This window comes from Hippocampus comes, unplaced genomic scaffold (genome assembly GCF_001891065.2).
Source record: "Hippocampus comes isolate QL1 unplaced genomic scaffold, H_comes_QL1_v1.1 scaffold68, whole genome shotgun sequence".
Taxonomy (NCBI): Eukaryota; Metazoa; Chordata; class Actinopteri; order Syngnathiformes; family Syngnathidae; genus Hippocampus; species Hippocampus comes.
In genome coordinates this window covers 1780555-1799047 of record NW_017805625.1, presented here as the reverse complement: position 1 = coordinate 1799047, position 18493 = coordinate 1780555, and the positions used below count along the sequence as shown (strand labels likewise).

The 18493-nt window shown below is 45.7% G+C and overlaps 1 protein-coding gene across 6 annotated transcripts in view; it reads left to right on the top strand.

Annotated features, from left to right (window-relative positions):
- The window catches only part of plxna1b (plexin A1b), a 168249-nt gene extending 150129 nt beyond the window's left edge, over positions 1-18120 (top strand). For 3 of the 6 annotated variants that reach the window (XM_019880786.1, XM_019880788.1, XM_019880787.1), the window contains 14 exons: positions 524-667; positions 1635-1869; positions 3418-3566; positions 4957-5213; positions 7298-7364; positions 8998-9144; positions 9376-9535; positions 9775-9878; positions 10663-10771; positions 11885-12075; positions 14045-14214; positions 14672-14884; positions 14960-15110; positions 16264-18120. In XM_019880786.1, the coding sequence (XP_019736345.1) occupies positions 524-667; positions 1635-1869; positions 3418-3566; positions 4957-5213; positions 7298-7364; positions 8998-9144; positions 9376-9535; positions 9775-9878; positions 10663-10771; positions 11885-12075; positions 14045-14214; positions 14672-14884; positions 14960-15110; positions 16264-16359 (2193 nt within the window). In that variant the 3' untranslated portion in view covers positions 16360-18120. The remainder of the gene's footprint in view (positions 1-523; positions 668-1634; positions 1870-3417; positions 3567-4956; positions 5214-7297; positions 7365-8997; positions 9145-9375; positions 9536-9774; positions 9879-10662; positions 10772-11884; positions 12076-14044; positions 14215-14671; positions 14885-14959; positions 15111-16263) is intronic. The other 3 variants (XM_019880792.1, XM_019880790.1, XM_019880791.1) reach the window with 3 other exon arrangements.
- Positions 18121-18493: the final 373 nt, after the last annotated feature.

Here is an 18493-nt window from a genome sequence, read left to right as displayed (position 1 = left end):
TGAATTTTACATCTGACCCAGCCCAATCAAAGTTCAGTTTTACATCGATTTTTTTCAAGTTACCTGTACATAAAACTCAGCCAACATCCAAGGTCAGTGATAAAGAAGCTGTTTGAAACGATTGGTTCAGCACAGCTTTCTTTCATATGTTCCTCATCCTTGAAAAGGGATTCTTCTCCCCCACTGACTTTGGAGTTTGAGTTGAGACGGGCGGGCCTCTAACATGCACATTTTAAAATAAATCAAGCCAAAGATATAAAAATGTGTTGCTTTTTCCACCCGATTTGGGTTCTTTCTGAGACTTTCACGGACGTGTCCACTTTAATCCATTGACTTGTTATGTACCAACAGAAATATTGATCTCATGAAGTGACCTTATCATTGCGCTGTACTGTTGCTATTGTCAACCACCATGAACACAATTTCAAATCTGCCTGGCCCACTGTTGACAAAACATGTTTGCGATGCGGAAACGATGACCTCGTCAGATGATCATTCACCAATTCATGATGTGTTTTTCTAGGGCCGCAACCTAATTCCTGCAGCCCCTGGAAATACGAAGCTGAACTATACGGTGCTGATCGGGGAGACGCCGTGTGCTCTCACCTTGTCGGAGAGCCAGCTGCTGTGTGAGTGGCCCAACCTGACTGGAGAACACAAAGTCACTGTGAGTACTGTACTGCCAAGCTATGATGACCAAATTTGATATTCATTATGTATATTCTATGTCTTACTCTTTATTATTTCTAATAAGAGTTTTTGTACTTCATCACCTTTTTGTTGTCTTGGCAAATACAGAAAATCTGTATGTGGGGGTGAGGTGTTAATTATTCTCAGTTTCTTGGCCTGTGTTCTTTTTCCCTTTCGTTTACGTCAATCCACTCCCTGCCTTTTCATTCATTGCGTTCATTCTTTCCTCCCCAAGCCTAAAAGCTCAATCTTTTTAGTCATTCGACATTCCCTATCCCCATTCATATATCTACACCCGGAAAAAAAAACACACACATCCTGGCTCATATATTGCTTGGGGTGTTTGCAAATGTGTTTATATTTTCGAGGCTTTTCATTGGTCCTGGCTGGCTAGCATACTCCCGGGGCTTTAAACGCTATTGCTATTCAATAGAAAACCCAAATGAATAGTGGGCGTTTGGTGCCTGCGACTACTTTTTTAACTCCCTGCGTTTCCGTATTGCTTATATATAAGCCACTGGAAGAATTTTTTAAAAAAGGGTGAAAATGGATAGAAAAGTAATCACTTTTGTTCCCGTGCCTCAGCGAGCGCAGGACTGTTTTTAGTGAGATGGTGAGTGAATATATAAACAATGTACTATCCTGCCTCGGGGCATAATTGTTTAGCTGAAGCGGGGTTCAAGTTTGGTCTGGACATGACACAAAACATTCTCAGCCAGTGCAAGAGTCGAATTCGGACAGGTTTCATCCTATCATCACATCAGATTCTATCGTAGCTGGTTGATTAGAGGTTCATCAGGTTTCATCCTATCATCACATCAGATTCTATCGTCGCTGGTTGACTTTTTTTCATCGACTTGCAAGTCCGTCGTGTTGATTGGTTGTCATTTTCTATTTTGTGTTGCATCCAAGTGTCTAACCAACAGGTGGATTGCTCTCTCTAGGTGCGCGTCGGAGGCTTTGAATACTCACCCGGGACCTTGCAAATCTACTCGGACAGCCTTCTCACCCTTCCTGCTATCATCGGTATCGGAGGGGGAGGCGGCCTGTTGCTGCTGGTTATCATTGTGGTGCTAATTGCTTACAAGAGGAAGTCCCGTGATGCAGACCGCACCCTCAAACGACTCCAACTGCAGATGGACAACTTGGAGTCCAGGGTGGCCCTCGAGTGCAAAGAAGGTAAGTTGATGTCATCGAAACCCATGGCGCCCTTCTGAAACTACGTGCGTAGAACCAAGAGGTGTTCTCCTAGTTTACCTTCCACCTCCTCTCAATCGCTCGAAATAGCTCCCGTGTCCCGAAATAACTGTCTGCAAATCTTTCCCTTGCTACAGCTTACCTCAAACACTGCACAACCCCAATTAAACATTGCGATCCTTTTTAGTCTCAATTTCCTCGCTTGCTCTGTTTCCCCCTCCCTCCCACTTCCAAACCGTCCCTCCTGCTGTTATGTGGCAGTAGTGTGTGTGTGTCTGTTTGGTGGGGGGAAAGGGGAGTGGGGCGTTGGTGTGATTCCAGAGGAATACTTTGATCTGAGCCAGCCACCAGATGTTGGCTCTCCACCTCGTGAGAGCGCCTCCTGGCTGGCCTTACTGCCATGCACGGTGTGAGAGAGGCGGAGATGGAGGACAGATAGATGCAGGGGCCTAGAGGTGGGACAGTGAGGGAATAGTAAGGCGGCAAATGAAGGCGGGGGGGGGGAATCGCGAGAGACTTGCACACCAGCACATTAGCATAAATTAATTTGGCAGGCAACTGCACGGATTGAGCAAGTGCCTATTGATGCTGCTAAATGGTTTGTCTGGTATGGGAGGCAGATGGGAAGAAAGAGTGGAATAATGATAACCATAATCATGAGCCTACCCTTCCATACTGCCACGGTAAAGATCAAATAAAACACGCATTGTGACTGCTAAAAAGGATCCGCCGGTTCACTTCTACTATCGACCAGTGCACTATAAAATGAAAGGTTTGGTCATTTATTGCCGAGTATTAAAAAAATGTTGAAGCGACAATGGTTTTGGAGAAGCCTTCAGAATAGGGATTCGGAATAAATGATCACAATCCCAGCGGGCCGGTCGAGCAGTTCATCCCACATGATGCATTGCCTCGGTTTGTCTGAGCGGCGCTTTTTCATTCCATACGCCTGTATTGCAAACGGAAGGCTCGGTGACGCCGTGACAATTGTAAGAAAAATGCAGTTGTTGGAAAAGTTCTGCCCCGAACACGCCTGCGGAAACTTGCTGCTATTCTTTGTAACAGAGCGTAAATATTCATGCGGGCCAGAAGTACACACGATTAAGAAAACCGCATCACCTAACAGTATACGGAATGTCAAATAAGGATGACACAAGACGTACACGGACGGAGGCAAGGACGGGGAGAAGTAGTTGAGAGAGGGGCGACCTCCAAGGTTTCATTTTGAAGGCAAGCCGGGAGAAGAAATAAAGAGAGATTCAAAGGGATTCGCTGACAAAAGCCATCTGTTAGTCTGGACTCTGCTGTGTAATTTATTGCAGTTATGTTGCCGTGTGTGCGTGTATTTTTGATGACTGTGTTGGGCACTCTCGGTGGTGGACTTGACTTGCATATTATGCAACTAATATGTCACCAAACTCATTTTGACTTGCTTTTGTCGTGCCTTTTTTTTTTTTTTTTTTTTAAATAAAGGCTAGCCACTAAAATGTCATTTAAATAACCATACTCCTCATTTTGTGTCTGATGCAGCATTCGCAGAACTGCAGACCGACATCCACGAGCTCACTCAGGAGCTTGACGGAGCGGGAATCCCCTTCCTGGACTACCGCACCTACGCCATGAGGGTCCTCTTCCCTGGGATTGAGGACCATCCTGTGCTGAAGGAGATGGAGGTACTGGTCAGTAGAGAGCACACGACGCACAAGTGAATAAAAGAAGTAACGTTGGCGTTTATCATGCGCACTGTGAAAATATGATTGGCCGCCTCTTTGTGACAGCTACTGGTTCAGCTGTGCAAGTTTTGGACACACAAACAAAGAAATGAAGACTCAATAATTTGCGAAAGTGACCATAATTTTTCAAATGGCCCGTTATTATGACATGGGGGGAAAAAAACACATTCAAAACCTTTCCTTCCTATTATTTTGGCCTCTATTCTGTAGCTGTTCACCTTATTCAGTAAGAAATGAAGACTCAATAATTTGCGAAAGTGACCATAGCTTTTCAAATGGCGCGTTATTATGACATGGGGGAAAAAAACACTTTCAAAACCTTTCCTTCCTATTATTTTGACCTCTATTCTGTAGCTTTTCACCTTATTCAGTCCTCAAGAAGTCGCTCTCAGTTTCAAAAGGGTTGTTGACTATTATTAGGAAAGACTCGAGCTTCGGTTATGATGGAACATGAAAGCACCATTTTGCTTCAGTGGTAACATTATACTTTGCTCTCTTTCGGCTCTCATAATAAACCAGCAACATAAATGACATTTTCTACTCATCTTTTGATTTGAAGTCAAATTCATTTCAACCCCGAACAGTGTCGCATTCTCTTACATCAGTGGGCACTTTCATACAGCACGCTGTGTACGTTCATCGTTGTGCGTTTCAAAATACCACAAATGGTGCACATTGCATGGAAGCGCGCACACACACACACACACACACACACACTGCGCATTTGTGTGCTGACATGCATGGAAGGTGTCAGCTACATTTGAGCGCCTCCGTATCTGCACGGCGCTATCAACTGTATTCCAAAGGGATAGTGTAGCGCGACATTGGATTTTCATTTGTATGGCCCAGGCAATCACAGGCCACAGTAGTGCAGTAGTAGGCAGATCAATTTCTTATTACAGCATGAAGCTCACATTCCGGTCTTCAGGCCTGCTTTAAGAGAGGAAGAGACTCGATGGAGAGCCTATGGGAGGGGTAGTGACGGATGAAGGGAGCAAAGAAGAAAGATAAAGCATCAAGGCGGCTGCGGAGGGAAGAATAGGTAATGGGAATAAGTGAAAGGGGATGACAATAAATTGGTTTATGCACGTCGCTGAAACGGAATCAATTTGTCTGATTTTCTTTGTAAGGAGACAAAGAACCAGAGTGTGCGAAGACACGCGTCGCACCGCGGACTCTTTTGCCAATGTGTCCTTGTGTAACTCACGGCAAATTAAATTACCGGTCTACTCTGTTGCTCAAGCTCACTTTCTTTCTCTGGGCCCTTTTTTTCTTTGTTCTTTGCTCACACTTTCTCAACTGCTTGATTTAGTCTTCATGAAACCTTCTCCTCCAGGTCCCAGCTAACGTGGAGAAGGCCCTGACGCTGTTCGGACAGATGCTGACGAAAAAGCACTTCCTGCTGACGTTCATCCGCACCCTTGAAGCCCAGCGGTCCTTCTCGATGCGAGACCGCGGCAACGTGGCCTCCCTCATCATGACGGCGCTCCAGGGCGAGATGGAGTACGCGACGGGCGTCCTTAAACAGCTGCTGTCTGACCTCATCGACAAGAACCTGGAGAGCAAGAATCACCCAAAGCTCTTACTGCGGAGGTATGCGCAAAGGGAGAAACGTGAAGGTCAAAACTAAATTTGCCAAGACGTACATTGCTGGGAGCTGTGTGTGTCGTCGCAAAGCTGGACGGCCGGGAGGCGGGGACCGGAGGAGCTTTTTTAGAAGCATATGTGATGTTTCGTCCTCTCTCGCTGTCAACCCCATCGCTGTCAGAAAGGATTACACCCCTGAGCACACACATTCCCGGTGGAGTTGCAGACTCTCTCTCTCTCTCTCTCACACGTGCACACCCACAGGTAGTTGAGGGATACAAGGAATGGAGTGAATCTCAATGGATAGAGGAAGGAGGATTTACAAGGGTGGGTGTAAGGGGGGAGGGAGGATTGTAATAAAGGGCAAGAGTGAGTTTAGGCTCAGTGGCCAAGGGAGCGAGAGAGAGGTCGACGGAGGAGGTGTGATCTACACCTCTGCAGGGAGATTGGAGCCGCGATCAAATGGATAGAGGAATATACAAACAAATAATGCACATCTTCAACGTCCAGTTTTTTGTTGTCGCGGTTCTGAAATATTCTGGAATATTGCCAGTGTGACTTAGTCCCCCATCATTGTGCAATTTAAATGACCCAGGAAAAAAAAAAAAAAAGCAGAAGTGCTATCGAAAAAGGTGCAATCAGGGTGGTTGTTAAAGTCACAATTCGAGAAAAATAAATAAAAATACTGGTCATTCTCCAAATAAGTAAGCAATTTGACATTCAATAATAAAAACTTATTTTCCCCCCCATTTCCCCTACTCCCCGGAGAGATACTTAATTAAAAAACAATCTAATCAAATAAATGACTTTCCACCAATGTGCCGTTGAAAAGCCTTTTCTAATCCCATCCAGTGGGGAATGCTCACAATAAGCTGTCCTTGCTAAACACACTAGCTTCTGGAGATTTAACCGCCAAGCAAGACAAGAACTTTCTCCACGACGCCCCCGCTCCTCCCCCGCAAAAAAAACAAAAAAAAACTGACTTGATGGGCTAACTCGTTGTACATTTTCTTTCTGGGCAGGAATGCGACAGCGAGCCCTTTTCTTTACAAGCACATTTTCGACAACAACGCAGGTGCCGGCACATAATTTCCCCCGGATGAGCGGATGACTCGTGTCACCCTCTATCAGAACCTGACGTGCCCACAAGCGTGTACTGTCCAGGTGTATTGACCTCCGTCAACCTCCAGCTCTCCTTTCCCTGTTATCTCATCTGTCATGGGTTCTGTTTTGCTGACAGACATGAAAAAGAAAGCGTTGCACATACATCAAACAACATTCAACAGTCAAATGGGAGGCTGGCGGAAGCGTAGGAGTTCACGTCTCGCTCCTGCTACAGGCTTTCACTCGCTGCTTTCTTTGGCCTAGTTTCCCAGTTTTTTTTCCCCCCCTATTGTTTTTTTTTTTCTTTCTCCTTCGTCTTGAACAGAAGTTGAGCAGAACACGGTAAAATTACATTTCAGTGCTGCCGTTTCTCATCATAGTTGAGTGAGCCCCCCCCCCCCCTTTTTTTTTTGCCTTTTTCCATCCTGTGCAAAGCAAATTCAGTGAAACTCCTCTACAATGAAATCATGTTTGCAGCAAGAATTTTTTCACAACAGGGGGTTTTTCACTGTAGCAAATTTGAACGCTGATGTAAACACACACACACACACACACACACACACACACACACACACACGCGTATGTGAACATGCACACACAAACGTATGTGTAGTCTTTATTTTTATTCCAATAGTGCATAAGTATGAGCATACACCGATTTGACACTTCATATAGTCAGTGTAGAAAGAAAAAAAGGGAAAGAAATTGCGAAATTTACGATCAGCATTCACTTTCACTTACATCAATTTCTTGGATAATGTATTTTATTTTGTTCCCTGCCTTATTTCGGTCCTCTGTGGGAAAGTGAGTGGAGAAAGAGCTCCGTCATCTAATAACGCAGAAACAATTAATATGATCACGTGTTAGTTTATGTGCACACAGCGTCGTCGAGGAGTCGAAAGGTCCACTTGGAGATGATGTTTGTAAGTTTTGAGATTCGATTTTCATCCCCCGTCGCATCCTTTGTCCTTCCTTGTCTTTCCCAGGACGGAGTCGGTGGCTGAAAAGATGCTCACCAACTGGTTCACCTTCCTGCTTTACAAGTTCCTCAAGGTAAAAAAAAAAAAAAAAAAAAAGGGTCTCTCACACCCACAGGCAAACACACACTAACATGTTTTGGAGTGAAGCCGCTTGCAGTCAAGTTGAACCCCCCTCGTAACACGCACAGCTGCAGCATTAGATAAGGCGGAGGCCACTGGCTACCTATCGCTTACCTGCGCCTTTCATTCGGTCACTGCCCCTCTCTTCCAAATGGACAAACGGATGAGGTCTGAAGCTGCGTTCAGACGCGCTCGCCCGCGTTGGTGCGACTGCCAAAGCTTTTCAGCGGATTCTCTTCCCGTCCGTCACTTTCATTATTTTAAATCCAGAATTTGTATGTGGCTTTCCCTTTGTGAATATAGGAGTTGTTGCTTTGAGCTGTCTGTCCGTCTCACTTTGAATTCCTCTTGGATCCAGAATCAGAGAGAATTATGGAGGCTTAAAACTTCATTCCGTCCCCACTACTCTATTCTCTTGCATTGCATATTCAAATATTGCCGCATTTAATCAATCCATCTTAAACTGGCATTTGGGTGAACGCTGACCCATTCGAAGCCCACAGGCGTTCCCAACAAAAACAGTTGAAGCTGAGCCAAGACGGCCGCAAGCTTACACATTCAAAATACCCACCAGAAAGGCAAGCCATGAGTTAAGTGTTTATTTTGGGATGATAAAACGCTAGCGTGAACATGGTTTCAATGAAAAATGGTGCAGGAAAACGCTTGGGACTGTCGTTGGCTTTCATAAATTACCGGCCCTTCGTTTGTATAACCTCTCCGTGTCAGTGTCTGGCTTTCCGCTGAGGTTCCAACACAGATAATGCCTAAATGCCAAGTGTTGAAGGAAAATTGCAGTTACGGAGGTACTCCTCTATTAGCGACCATCCTGTGCTCAAGTCGCACCGGTTCGTACGTAGCACGGTGTCCATGTCATTGCACGGTTTGGATATTTTACCATTGTGGATTTCATGCATGTTAACAGGAAGCCATGCCTGAACACGAAATGGCCTTCTTCAATTTGCTCCCTGAAATTCACAAGTGTACATGTTAAGGATGAGAGGAGAAAGAGTCAATTCATCACTTATTATATGTCAAGGGAAAATGTCTGTCTTTGCGGAAAAGTTTCTGTGTGTACATCGCCACGATATCATTTAGTTGATATTCTTTTGTTTCCAGCGAGCTCCCTTCGCGTTATTGGAATGATGCTCCTCACTGGAGCGAGAGGCGAAAAGCACGAGAGTGCGCGAGGGAAAACAGAAAGTCGAGTCCCGGCGTCCCATCGCTCGCTGCCCATCTGACGTGTCTCACACAACAAATTGCTTCCGCAAGCGTTTTCGCCACTCCGTCATTAACCTTCTCTTAACTTTTCCATCAATTGCCCCTCACTCGCACTTTGTCAATTTTCTCTTTTCCTCACCCTACACGCACACTTAAACTAAGGGGGTGGGGATGGGGGGTCACAAGGGAGGTTGGATTAGAGTCACAAAAAAGCCTCTTGTCAGTTTTCTTCAACGAGGGCCAAAACCAATGCCAAGTTTAACACCCGGTACGTTTGCCAAATGCATGACCGCAAATATTTCGGCGTCTGCGCTAGTTGTACTTTTATGATGATTTTATTTGATTTTTTTCATGTCTTGCTGTTGCAGGAGTGTGCTGGTGAGCCGCTCTTCATGCTGTATTGTGCCATGAAGCAGCAAATGGAGAAGGGGCCGATAGATGCGATCACGGGAGAGGCCCGCTATTCCCTCAGCGAGGACAAGCTCATCAGACAGCAGATTGACTACAAGACTTTGGTCAGTGCAAATCACTTGGCAGGGAAGCAGGAGGAAAAGTGTTTATACTGCTTTTTTTTTTTTTTTTTTAACTAGGTATTGATTTATTGATATGAAGTAGATTTTGACGTATTCCCCGTACACTGTATATGTGCTCGGAAGGCTAAATCCGTCTTGTATGCAGGTCATAATTTGCATGCCTGACAAAGTTCCCCCGCTTGAAATGTTTGCCTCGGACTCCCCCACGCACAGACGCTGCACTGTGTCAACCCGGAGAATGAGAACGCTCCCGAGGTGACAGTCAAGAGTCTCAACTGCGACACGGTGACGCAAGTGAAGGAGAAGCTCCTGGATGCCGTGTACAAAGGCACACCCTACTCCCAGAGACCGAAGGCCTCCGATATGGACCTGGGTAAGAAGAAGACTCTTCTAATCCCTCCACGGGGAAACTCACTGGTTAAAAAAAAAAAAATCAACTGAAGCATTCAGATTCAACAATTGTGTAAAAAAAAAAAAAAAATCAACAGAAGCATTCAGATTCAACAATTGTGTCCACCCTCTTGTAAAATTCACGTGTTCGTGTTTTGGTCCTTTTCTCGATTCATTTTCTCCTGATCTGATGTCCCGTGTGTGTGTTTTTTTGTGTCCCAGAATGGCGTCAAGGAAGGATGGCTCGCATCATCCTTCAGGATGAAGATGTGACCACGAAGATTGACAATGACTGGAAGAGACTCAACACTCTGGCTCACTACCAGGTACGCTGCCGCTTTCACTCTTCATCGATGAAGTGAAACTTGAAAGTCACTCTGGAACCTTCCTGGACCTCGACTGATGCAAGGTGGGCCTGCAGTTCTTTAGACGTTGTCCTGGGTTCCTTTGCGACCTCCCGGATGAGTCGTCACTGTGCTTTCGGGATCATTTCGGGAAGTTGGACACTGCTGAGAACGTTCAGCGCTGTTTTGTATTTTATTCATTTGAGGGCGATGGCCTTCCCTGCCGTTCGCCGGAGTCGTAGTTCCGAAATTGGCTCTGTAAATCTTTGCAGACTGAGAGATGTCAAATTCTTTATTTCTCATCTCTTCTTGAATTTCTTTGCATCGAGGTATTTTGTGTTTTGAGATCTTTTGACTGACTTCCTTTTGTCAGACATTAAAGTGATTTCTTGATTGAACAGGGCTCGAGGTCATCAAGCTTGCGCGTGACCAGTGAAAATTAACTCAGCTTTCTAAAAAAAAAATTGTGATTCTCGCCACACGTTATTCATGATTTCATTTAGCAAAGGAGGGGGGGTGAGTACTTTTTTTCCACACAGGGCCAGGTAACTTTAAATAGTTTTCGTTTAAAGCTATGTTTAAGTTTCCGTTGACTATTTCCATTTGTTTGCCGATCTTCAACATTAAAGTGAGGAAACAAGAAGAATTCACTTTCTTATGGCTCTCTATCTGACTTGACCCCAAATGTTTTTGTCTCCAATAATTACAGGCTTTGACGTGATTTTTTTTTTTTTGCAGTGATAATTGATTTGATCTGTTGTTTCAGGTGACAGATGGCTCGGTGATTGCGCTCGTTCCCAAACAGAACTCTGCTTACAACATCTCCAACTCCTCCACATTCACCAAATCTCTCAGCAGATACGGTACGAGAGAAGGTGTGTGTGTGTGTGTGTGTGTGTGTGTGTGTGTGTGTGTGTGTGTGCGCGCGCGCGCGCGTGCGTGCGTGCGTGTTTTGTGTGTCTGCAAGAGAGTGCTAATTTCTTCCTGCAAACTAATCGCGCAGCCTTCTTCTCCAACTTTGCAAATCCACTCGCACAATGTCAAAAGTGAAATGTATTTAGTTGGGGTTTTCATTTAATTGGACTTCAATTTCTCAAGCGTGCCCGAGCTAAGTGAAGGCGCTCCACTTGCATCGGTTGACGACGTGATACTTTGTAACAACGGCTGCGAAGCAGACCTCCGCTCTTCATTTGTAGCTTCTTCTAATATCGCCGGTCCTCCGTGGTCCAAAGAACCTCTCGTTAGCGTCAAGAAACAAAATAACACACATGCAAACATCGCCGTCATCCTACTACAACGACCTGCACCTGATTCTTGATCTGACATTGGCAACCTCTCTATCCTGTCCTATTTTGTCACAGAAATGACAAGCATTAACTCTGAAAGCATTCGTGCAAAATGTTTTTAAAAAAAGAAAAAAAAAGAGGGCGTATTGCAGTCCAACAGATTGTGGAAGGAAGCGGGAGTTGGAGCGAGTGGGTGACAGATAAATGCATTCTGGGATGAAAGAGTGTGACATGGAAGTAGAAAGAAAGCTGTCATTTTTCACTTGCGGGTGAGATTTTTGTTTTCTTTCCAGATTCTTGACGTATATTAAATATTTGAAATATTTACTCATGAATCACGACGGGTCTTGACATCTAAGGAAAAGCTGCTTTTACGCTGGCCCTTTTGCGACGTTTTCCCTGCCTGTCTACTAACGTGTAAGAGTACAAATGCGGCATGGGGGCGTGAAGTCGACCTGCCAATTTTAGCGCCTTCCCATGTGGCATCAAATGCGGCACGTCGTCTTTGTGGAAGGAGTGTCAGGAATGTTCACAACCAACGCTCACTGTCCACGGCCCTTTTCTCAGAAAGTAATTATCGCTATCCGAGATTCTGGCACTGATGTTGCTTTGCATTTGTACTTCGGACATGGCAATGTCCCACGTTAGCGAGGTTGGCGAGAAAGCGCGTTTGCAAACTAACCCCGACCCTCCCCTTTGCAGAGAGCATGCTGAGAACGGCCAGCAGTCCAGACAGTTTGCGCTCCCGAACCCCAATGATCACGCCTGACTTGGAGAGCGGCACCAAACTCTGGCATCTGGTCAAGAACCACGATCACTCCGACCAGAGGGAGGGAGACCGAGGGAGCAAGATGGTCTCGGAGATCTACCTGACCCGGCTGCTGGCCACCAAGGTAAGAAAAGGGAGGAGGGGGTTGGCGCGGGGGGGGCATCTTGAGCTCAAAGACGACTTCCTCAGCATCCCCCTGTTGACCTTTGTTTTGTGTTGGTCTCGGAGCTCATTAACATTGTTCATAACCTTTGCCAAAAAAAAAAAATGTGTGTCTTAATTAGTAAGATGACCTTTGATATTGAGTTGTTTGTTGGCGTTACTGGACTCTCTCTTGGTGGCCTCGGGGCTTAGAGGCCCAGGCCTTTACCCTGCAATCATTACTCTCCAAATTCCTCCACGACCTCCACAATACACTTTCATTTTGCACGCATTCTCACTTGCTGTCTCCCCCCCAAAGCAGAAGGTTGATGAGCAAAACAGCCGACATCCCTGCGTGTTTCATCCTTGAGTTGTTGCGCTGACAATTTGATTGGCAGCCTGTCATTTTGAAATGTTTTTTGGGAGAACAGGAATTATTTATTTATCAGGCAAGTTACTTCCAAAATGCAGTATCTGATATATTAAACATCCATCCATCCATTTTCTGATCCACTTTATCCTCACAAGGCTTACGGGGTGTGCTGGAGCCCATCCCAGCTCTCTTCGGGCAGTAGGCGGGGGACACCCTGAACCCGTTGCCAGCCAATGGCAGGGCACACAGAGACAAACAACCATCCGCGCTCACACTCACGCTTAGGGACAATTTAGAGTGCTCCATTAACCTGCCATGCATGTTTTTGGAATGTGGGAGGAAACCAGAGTACCCGGAGAAAACCCACGCAGTCGGGGGGGGGGGAGATGCAAACTCCACACAGGGAGGCCACAATCGAGCCCTGCACCTCTGCACTGTGAGGTCGATGGGCTAACCACTCGACCCCCGGGTCGCCTGATTTATTATTAATTACGTAATTTATTTGACAGTGTTGTAATGTTACATGACTTCTCCATTCATGCCAAAACACCTGATTTCCAACGATACAACTTTCCATCCATCCATTTTCGGCGTGTTGATGTCAAATGTTGCAGCTGAAATGCGTCCGACATAAAACTCGGATTTTATTCATTGACGTTCCATTCATCCGTTTCCACACGCGCGTATCCTTTTTGCAGTCCCGTCGTTCTGAAGGACGACATCGCACACACCCTAGACCGCTCAAAACCAGGAAATCTCATTGTTTCCGCATTAAGTTCAGCAGCCAAAGTTGTGACATGCAAGCTTTCCACTTGGAAGAAGGCTGCACATGTACACAGACGCCGTCGACACTTTCCCGCTGCCTGCCAAGAGTGTTACGCGAAGCATTCCTCAGTGACTCATCTCACCCCGATGCTTCCTCTCCCCCTGACGTTTCCACTCATTAGCTCCCCGTTCCCATTGTTCACGCAGCACGTTGAACACGATCTGCCTCGCCTCAATCAGGAAGTCATTAACAAGGAAAAGCCAAGGGAAGGCAACGAGGAAGCGCCGCAGTTTGTTCTTACTCATGACATCCCCACAGCTTTTGTGGGTTTAGCACACTGATTGTCGGAAGTCTGGATGGTTTAAAAGAAGCTTTCGTAAGATGTGTCCAGGATGTTTGAATACAAGTGTTTGTGAAAGCTTGAGGACCCCATCACATCACTTCAGAGGTACTTTTAATGACTGAAAAAAGTCGGTGTGATGTCATTAAAAAAAAAATAGAGAGAGAGAGAGGTAAAAAGAAAAAAAAATGTCAAACAGCCTTGGGCTGAACTCTCATTGGGAGCCATCTGAATGACTAAAAAGCAGAGTGAGCACTCAGCACGTCACCGAGTTGGGATTGTAAAAGCGAAGCAACACTCAAACACCTGCCAGTGACAGCCGTCGCCTACAGCTGCACCTTAAGCCAAGATGCGATGCCTAATTAATGATCGCGGCTCTACCTTTCCTTAATTTCAGCGTAACCGTTAGAGTCGTCCGTCACCCATCTGCGTCTCATTTCTCAGTTAACTGAACCCAAACTTTTCCCACTTAGGGCACGCTCCAAAAATTTGTGGACGACCTGTTTGAGACCATCTTCAGCACGGCCCACAGAGGCAGCGCCTTGCCGCTCGCCATCAAGTACATGTTTGACTTCCTGGACGAGCAGGCCGACAAACACTCCATCTCGGACTCGGACGTCCGGCACACTTGGAAGAGCAACTGGTGAGTTTGTGCGCATTATGCGGGAAAGGCCTTCATTGAAGATGCTGTGTCAATAACAATTTTATTTGTGTCAATATTCCCTTGCATGGAGTGTTTTGTTTTGTTTTGTTTTTTTTAATCTGTTATTATCATGATGATTATCAAGACGTGCTTTGTTGAGCATCGTCATTTTGTTGAGCATCAATTGGATCTAACCGATGACCCCTCCGCCCGGTTAATTAAATCGAGTTTTCACTGTGAGCTCATTGATGAGCTCAGTCACATCAAAGTAACACTGCATATGATTGATCCAAAAAAAAAAAGCTCTCTTATATTTTCCGATATAAGTGCCGAACCCATGTTACCTTGTTGGCATATTTAATGAATGAGATGCTTCCTTAAACCTTCAGCAGCTGAGTCCACCTTCATACCGGTGTCGCTTTTTTCATTGTGTTTTGTTCTTTCCCCATCCTTGCAGCCTCCCCCTGCGCTTCTGGGTGAATGTGATCAAGAACCCGCAGTTCGTCTTCGACATCCACAAGAACAGCATTACAGACGCCTGTTTGTCTGTGGTGGCCCAGACTTTCATGGACTCCTGTTCGACGTCCGAGCATAAATTAGGGAAGGACTCGCCGTCCAACAAGCTGCTTTACGCAAAGGACATCCCCAACTACAAGAACTGGGTGGAGAGGTGTGTGTATGTCCAAAGCACCCAGCGGGCCTCATTGAGACTTCCTGTCAATCATTGTCGTTTGTGTTCCTCCAGGTACTACTCTGACATCTCGAGGATGTCGGCCATCAGCGACCAGGACATGAGCGCCTACCTGGCCGAGCAGTCGCGGCTGCACGCCAACCAGTTTAACAGCATGTCTGCCCTCCACGAGATCTACTCTTACATTGTCAAGTATAAGGACGAGGTGAGAGCTCACGTCTAGTTCAGGGAGATCGGCAGGAATGAAGCAACTTGAACGTGGTGAGCGCACCTTTTCGAGAAACCGGCCCAAACATTCAGCTTGGCTGCGTACGGCACCGCTTTCGGTTTAAACTTGCCCCTTAAATGTCAGTTTTGCAGATGTCACATCTCCCTTTGTAGCTGGCGTATTTGGTAGTAATGACACCAGCTACAAGGGGAGACGTGACATCTGTAAAGCTGACATTTAAGGTTAAGTTTAAACCGAAAGCGGCGCAACACATCAGCCCGGTGGAGTTCATTACATCCCCACCTCGGCACCACCGCCTGATGAAAGGGCAACTCTTTGAAGAGTGGCGTTTACCGCCGCAATATTGTGGGAGGCGTCATTTACTTCGGCGTCGCAATTCAAAATGTCAAACGCGTATCTGAGACACATCGATGGGGACGGAGAGGGATATGTGCTTTTGGTTGTCGTTTGAATATTCGTTATTTGACGGAATATCACTCCCAAACTCAATGCTAATTTCCTGTAGCATGTCATTTGGATTTTACATTGCGTTTAGCATTAGCACTGGCGACTTTTTTAAACAAAGCTTTTTTTTCTTTTTTTTTAATTTAAACGTGTGTAATTCTTTTTGTTGTGTTTAGTTTTACGGTTAACTCCAACTGCGGTGTCATTAAACGGCTTAAAGTACGCTCAGGGACGGCAGAATCACGGACGCGTCTCACGCTAGCTACACAACCATGGTGCATTCAGGGTACTTTCGCAATATCTGGAACTTGCAAACAGACCGCACCACTCGGCACATGAATCGTTTTTCACCGATTAGAATGTTTTTAAGTTCGTGAGAAGCCGAAATCAAAACACCATTATTTTTCGATCATTTGTGCAGCCCCAATATGAAGTTGTGTCGATGTCGCGAATTATATGAACGTTTGTACACCTTGATCTCTCTTTTTAAGAGTTTTAGAAGGAATATGTCGTTGCCTTTTCCTTCCATTTCCAACCACACCTCAAACAACAACCAAAAAATCGGGAGCGGTGAAGGGCAAAGAAATTCTGGGTTGGTTGATTTGACATGGGCTGACCCCCTAACGACCGCACCGCTTGCTGTTCGAAATGCGCCAACCCTTGCTCCCCCCTTCTCTATCTTCAGATCTTGTCGGCGCTGGAGCGGGACGAGCAGGCGAGGAGGCAGCGACTGCGGAGCAAGCTGGAGCAGGTCATCGACACAATGGCCCTGACGAGCTGAGGATCATCCGACGCCGGCGTCCATCCATCTCCCTCGCTCACAGACAACCAACACAAACTGCAAAAGCATCGAGGCGGTATACTGCAAAACGCAAAGGGGGTCGGCAGAGGTGGGGCGGGTCTGTGTATGCCTACGTGTGTTCGTGTATGTGTGACCGAGCGGACATTTTCACACGCTGCGTTCATGGAGAAGGTGTCAGTGAGAGCTTTTGGTTCCTGTGGATGTTTTTTTGAAAGAACTCCATGCGGGGCCTCTCGTGCACAATGGAGAGAAGCTTTGTGGCTCACGTGTCAGGATGTTGGCTTTTTTTTTTTTTTCTCCCACCCCACCCTCCAATTGTTTTGTATAAATGTAATCAACTGCCCACTCTCTGATCTCTCGCCACTTGTATTACTGCTGAATTTGCACAATTTACAGAAACGCTACAAATGAAGAATATATAGATGTTATATATAAATACAGTGACATTTTTAAAGGTTAGGGAGAGAGCGGTGTTCTTTTTTTTTTTTCTCCCCCTTTTTGGTTTTAATCAAGAGACAAGATACAACAGTACATTTGATAGTTGAAGTGCAAAGAAAAACGCTCCAAACAAACAAAAAAGAAAAAAAAAACAAGAAAAAAAAAGTCGTACTGTGCCATGTTTCCTTTGAATGTTGTTTAGTGCAAAGACATTTTGTTAGATGGAATGTGCTACCGTATGATTTTTAATATGAACATGCCTTGTGACTGAAATGAAACGTTGGAGACCGTCAGAAGAAGACGAAAGACAGCGGGCGGTTCGTTTTGGGGTCACGCCGCTGCGTCCGCTTTAAAGAGTATTTGGGGGGGGGAGGCCAAATAATTTTTTGCCTCGCTCCGGTTCCACGAAAACGCGACAAGACGGCACGAAGAAGAACGTTTAGTGACATCGCCGCGAGAGTCGCGGGAGCCCGGTGAGGTCAGGCGGCGCTTAGCTGTCGTGTCGAACAAAGTCAGATGGTGTCTTTCTTAGCCTGAGGCCACATGTTTTATTCATGTTCCAAATGTTGCTGGCTGGACACAGATGTGCCGAGCGTATTCTTGTCCGAAGGAGGTCATCATGCTCCTAACCCGCAGCTCTTCTTTATCAAGCCCGGGCCACCGTTGCCACCAGCGGCTTGAAAGACGAACTCCGCCCCTCGAATCCCGACTCGCTGTCGAGAAATCCAGTTTTGATTTTGCTTTTTCTGCTCAGCCAAAACCAAACTGCGGTCTCGATGATGGTTTCATTTGTAAATTGTATACTTTTTCACGTGTTCATTTTGTAATCAGGTTGTTTTGAGTCCCCCCAACCCCCAACATGTAAATTGTACATTTGATGGTACGCTGAAGGCAAAAAAAAAAAAAAACAAAAACAAAAAAAAAAAACCCCCACACACAAACACAAAAACTATCTTCAGTTAGCCTGAAGGTAAAAAGTACTTGATGGGACCTCGGTGAGGGTCCAAATGATGAGCATCTGTGTCTTTGTGATGGAAATGTGACTTTGCTGCTTTAAAACTCTTGTCATTTGTTTTTCTAGCCCATCTTTTTGGGCTGTCATTTAATGCTGATCATAAATGCTGTGGCTCTCCAGTTTATTATTATTAATTTTTTTTTTTTCGGTCCCTTAGTTCAAAGTCAACACACTACTCTGTTTACATGAGTGAGACGTTGTCGGAACTTCAACTGGATACATTTTACCACTCGATTAGTTTACTTGCCACGCGCACAGATTTGGGGAATCGTATTTAAAAAAAAAAATGTCCGTTTACGAAACATTATTTCCCATCTGTGAGCAATGCATCACATTCGTGCCGCATCCGTACGTTTGGGGCGCCGTTACATGTGAAGGACGAGTACGGATCAGTACAGTGTAATGCGCGGACGACCCCACCCCCCCACCTGCCCCCTGCAGAAGCACACCAGCCCAAAAAAAAGCGGCAACATGATGAACATTCTGGACTCATTCTCTCTCAGGTTCATGGTCTGCTTGTGTTTTTTAAATTTCTTTTTCTTCTTCATGCTTCTCGTTGTTAATCAAGTGACAGCGGGTGCTTTGAATGAAGCATCACTCATGTTTGCACTGTTGGGGTTGATCGTGGACTCGGTTCAAAATGTGTTGGAAAGCATATGT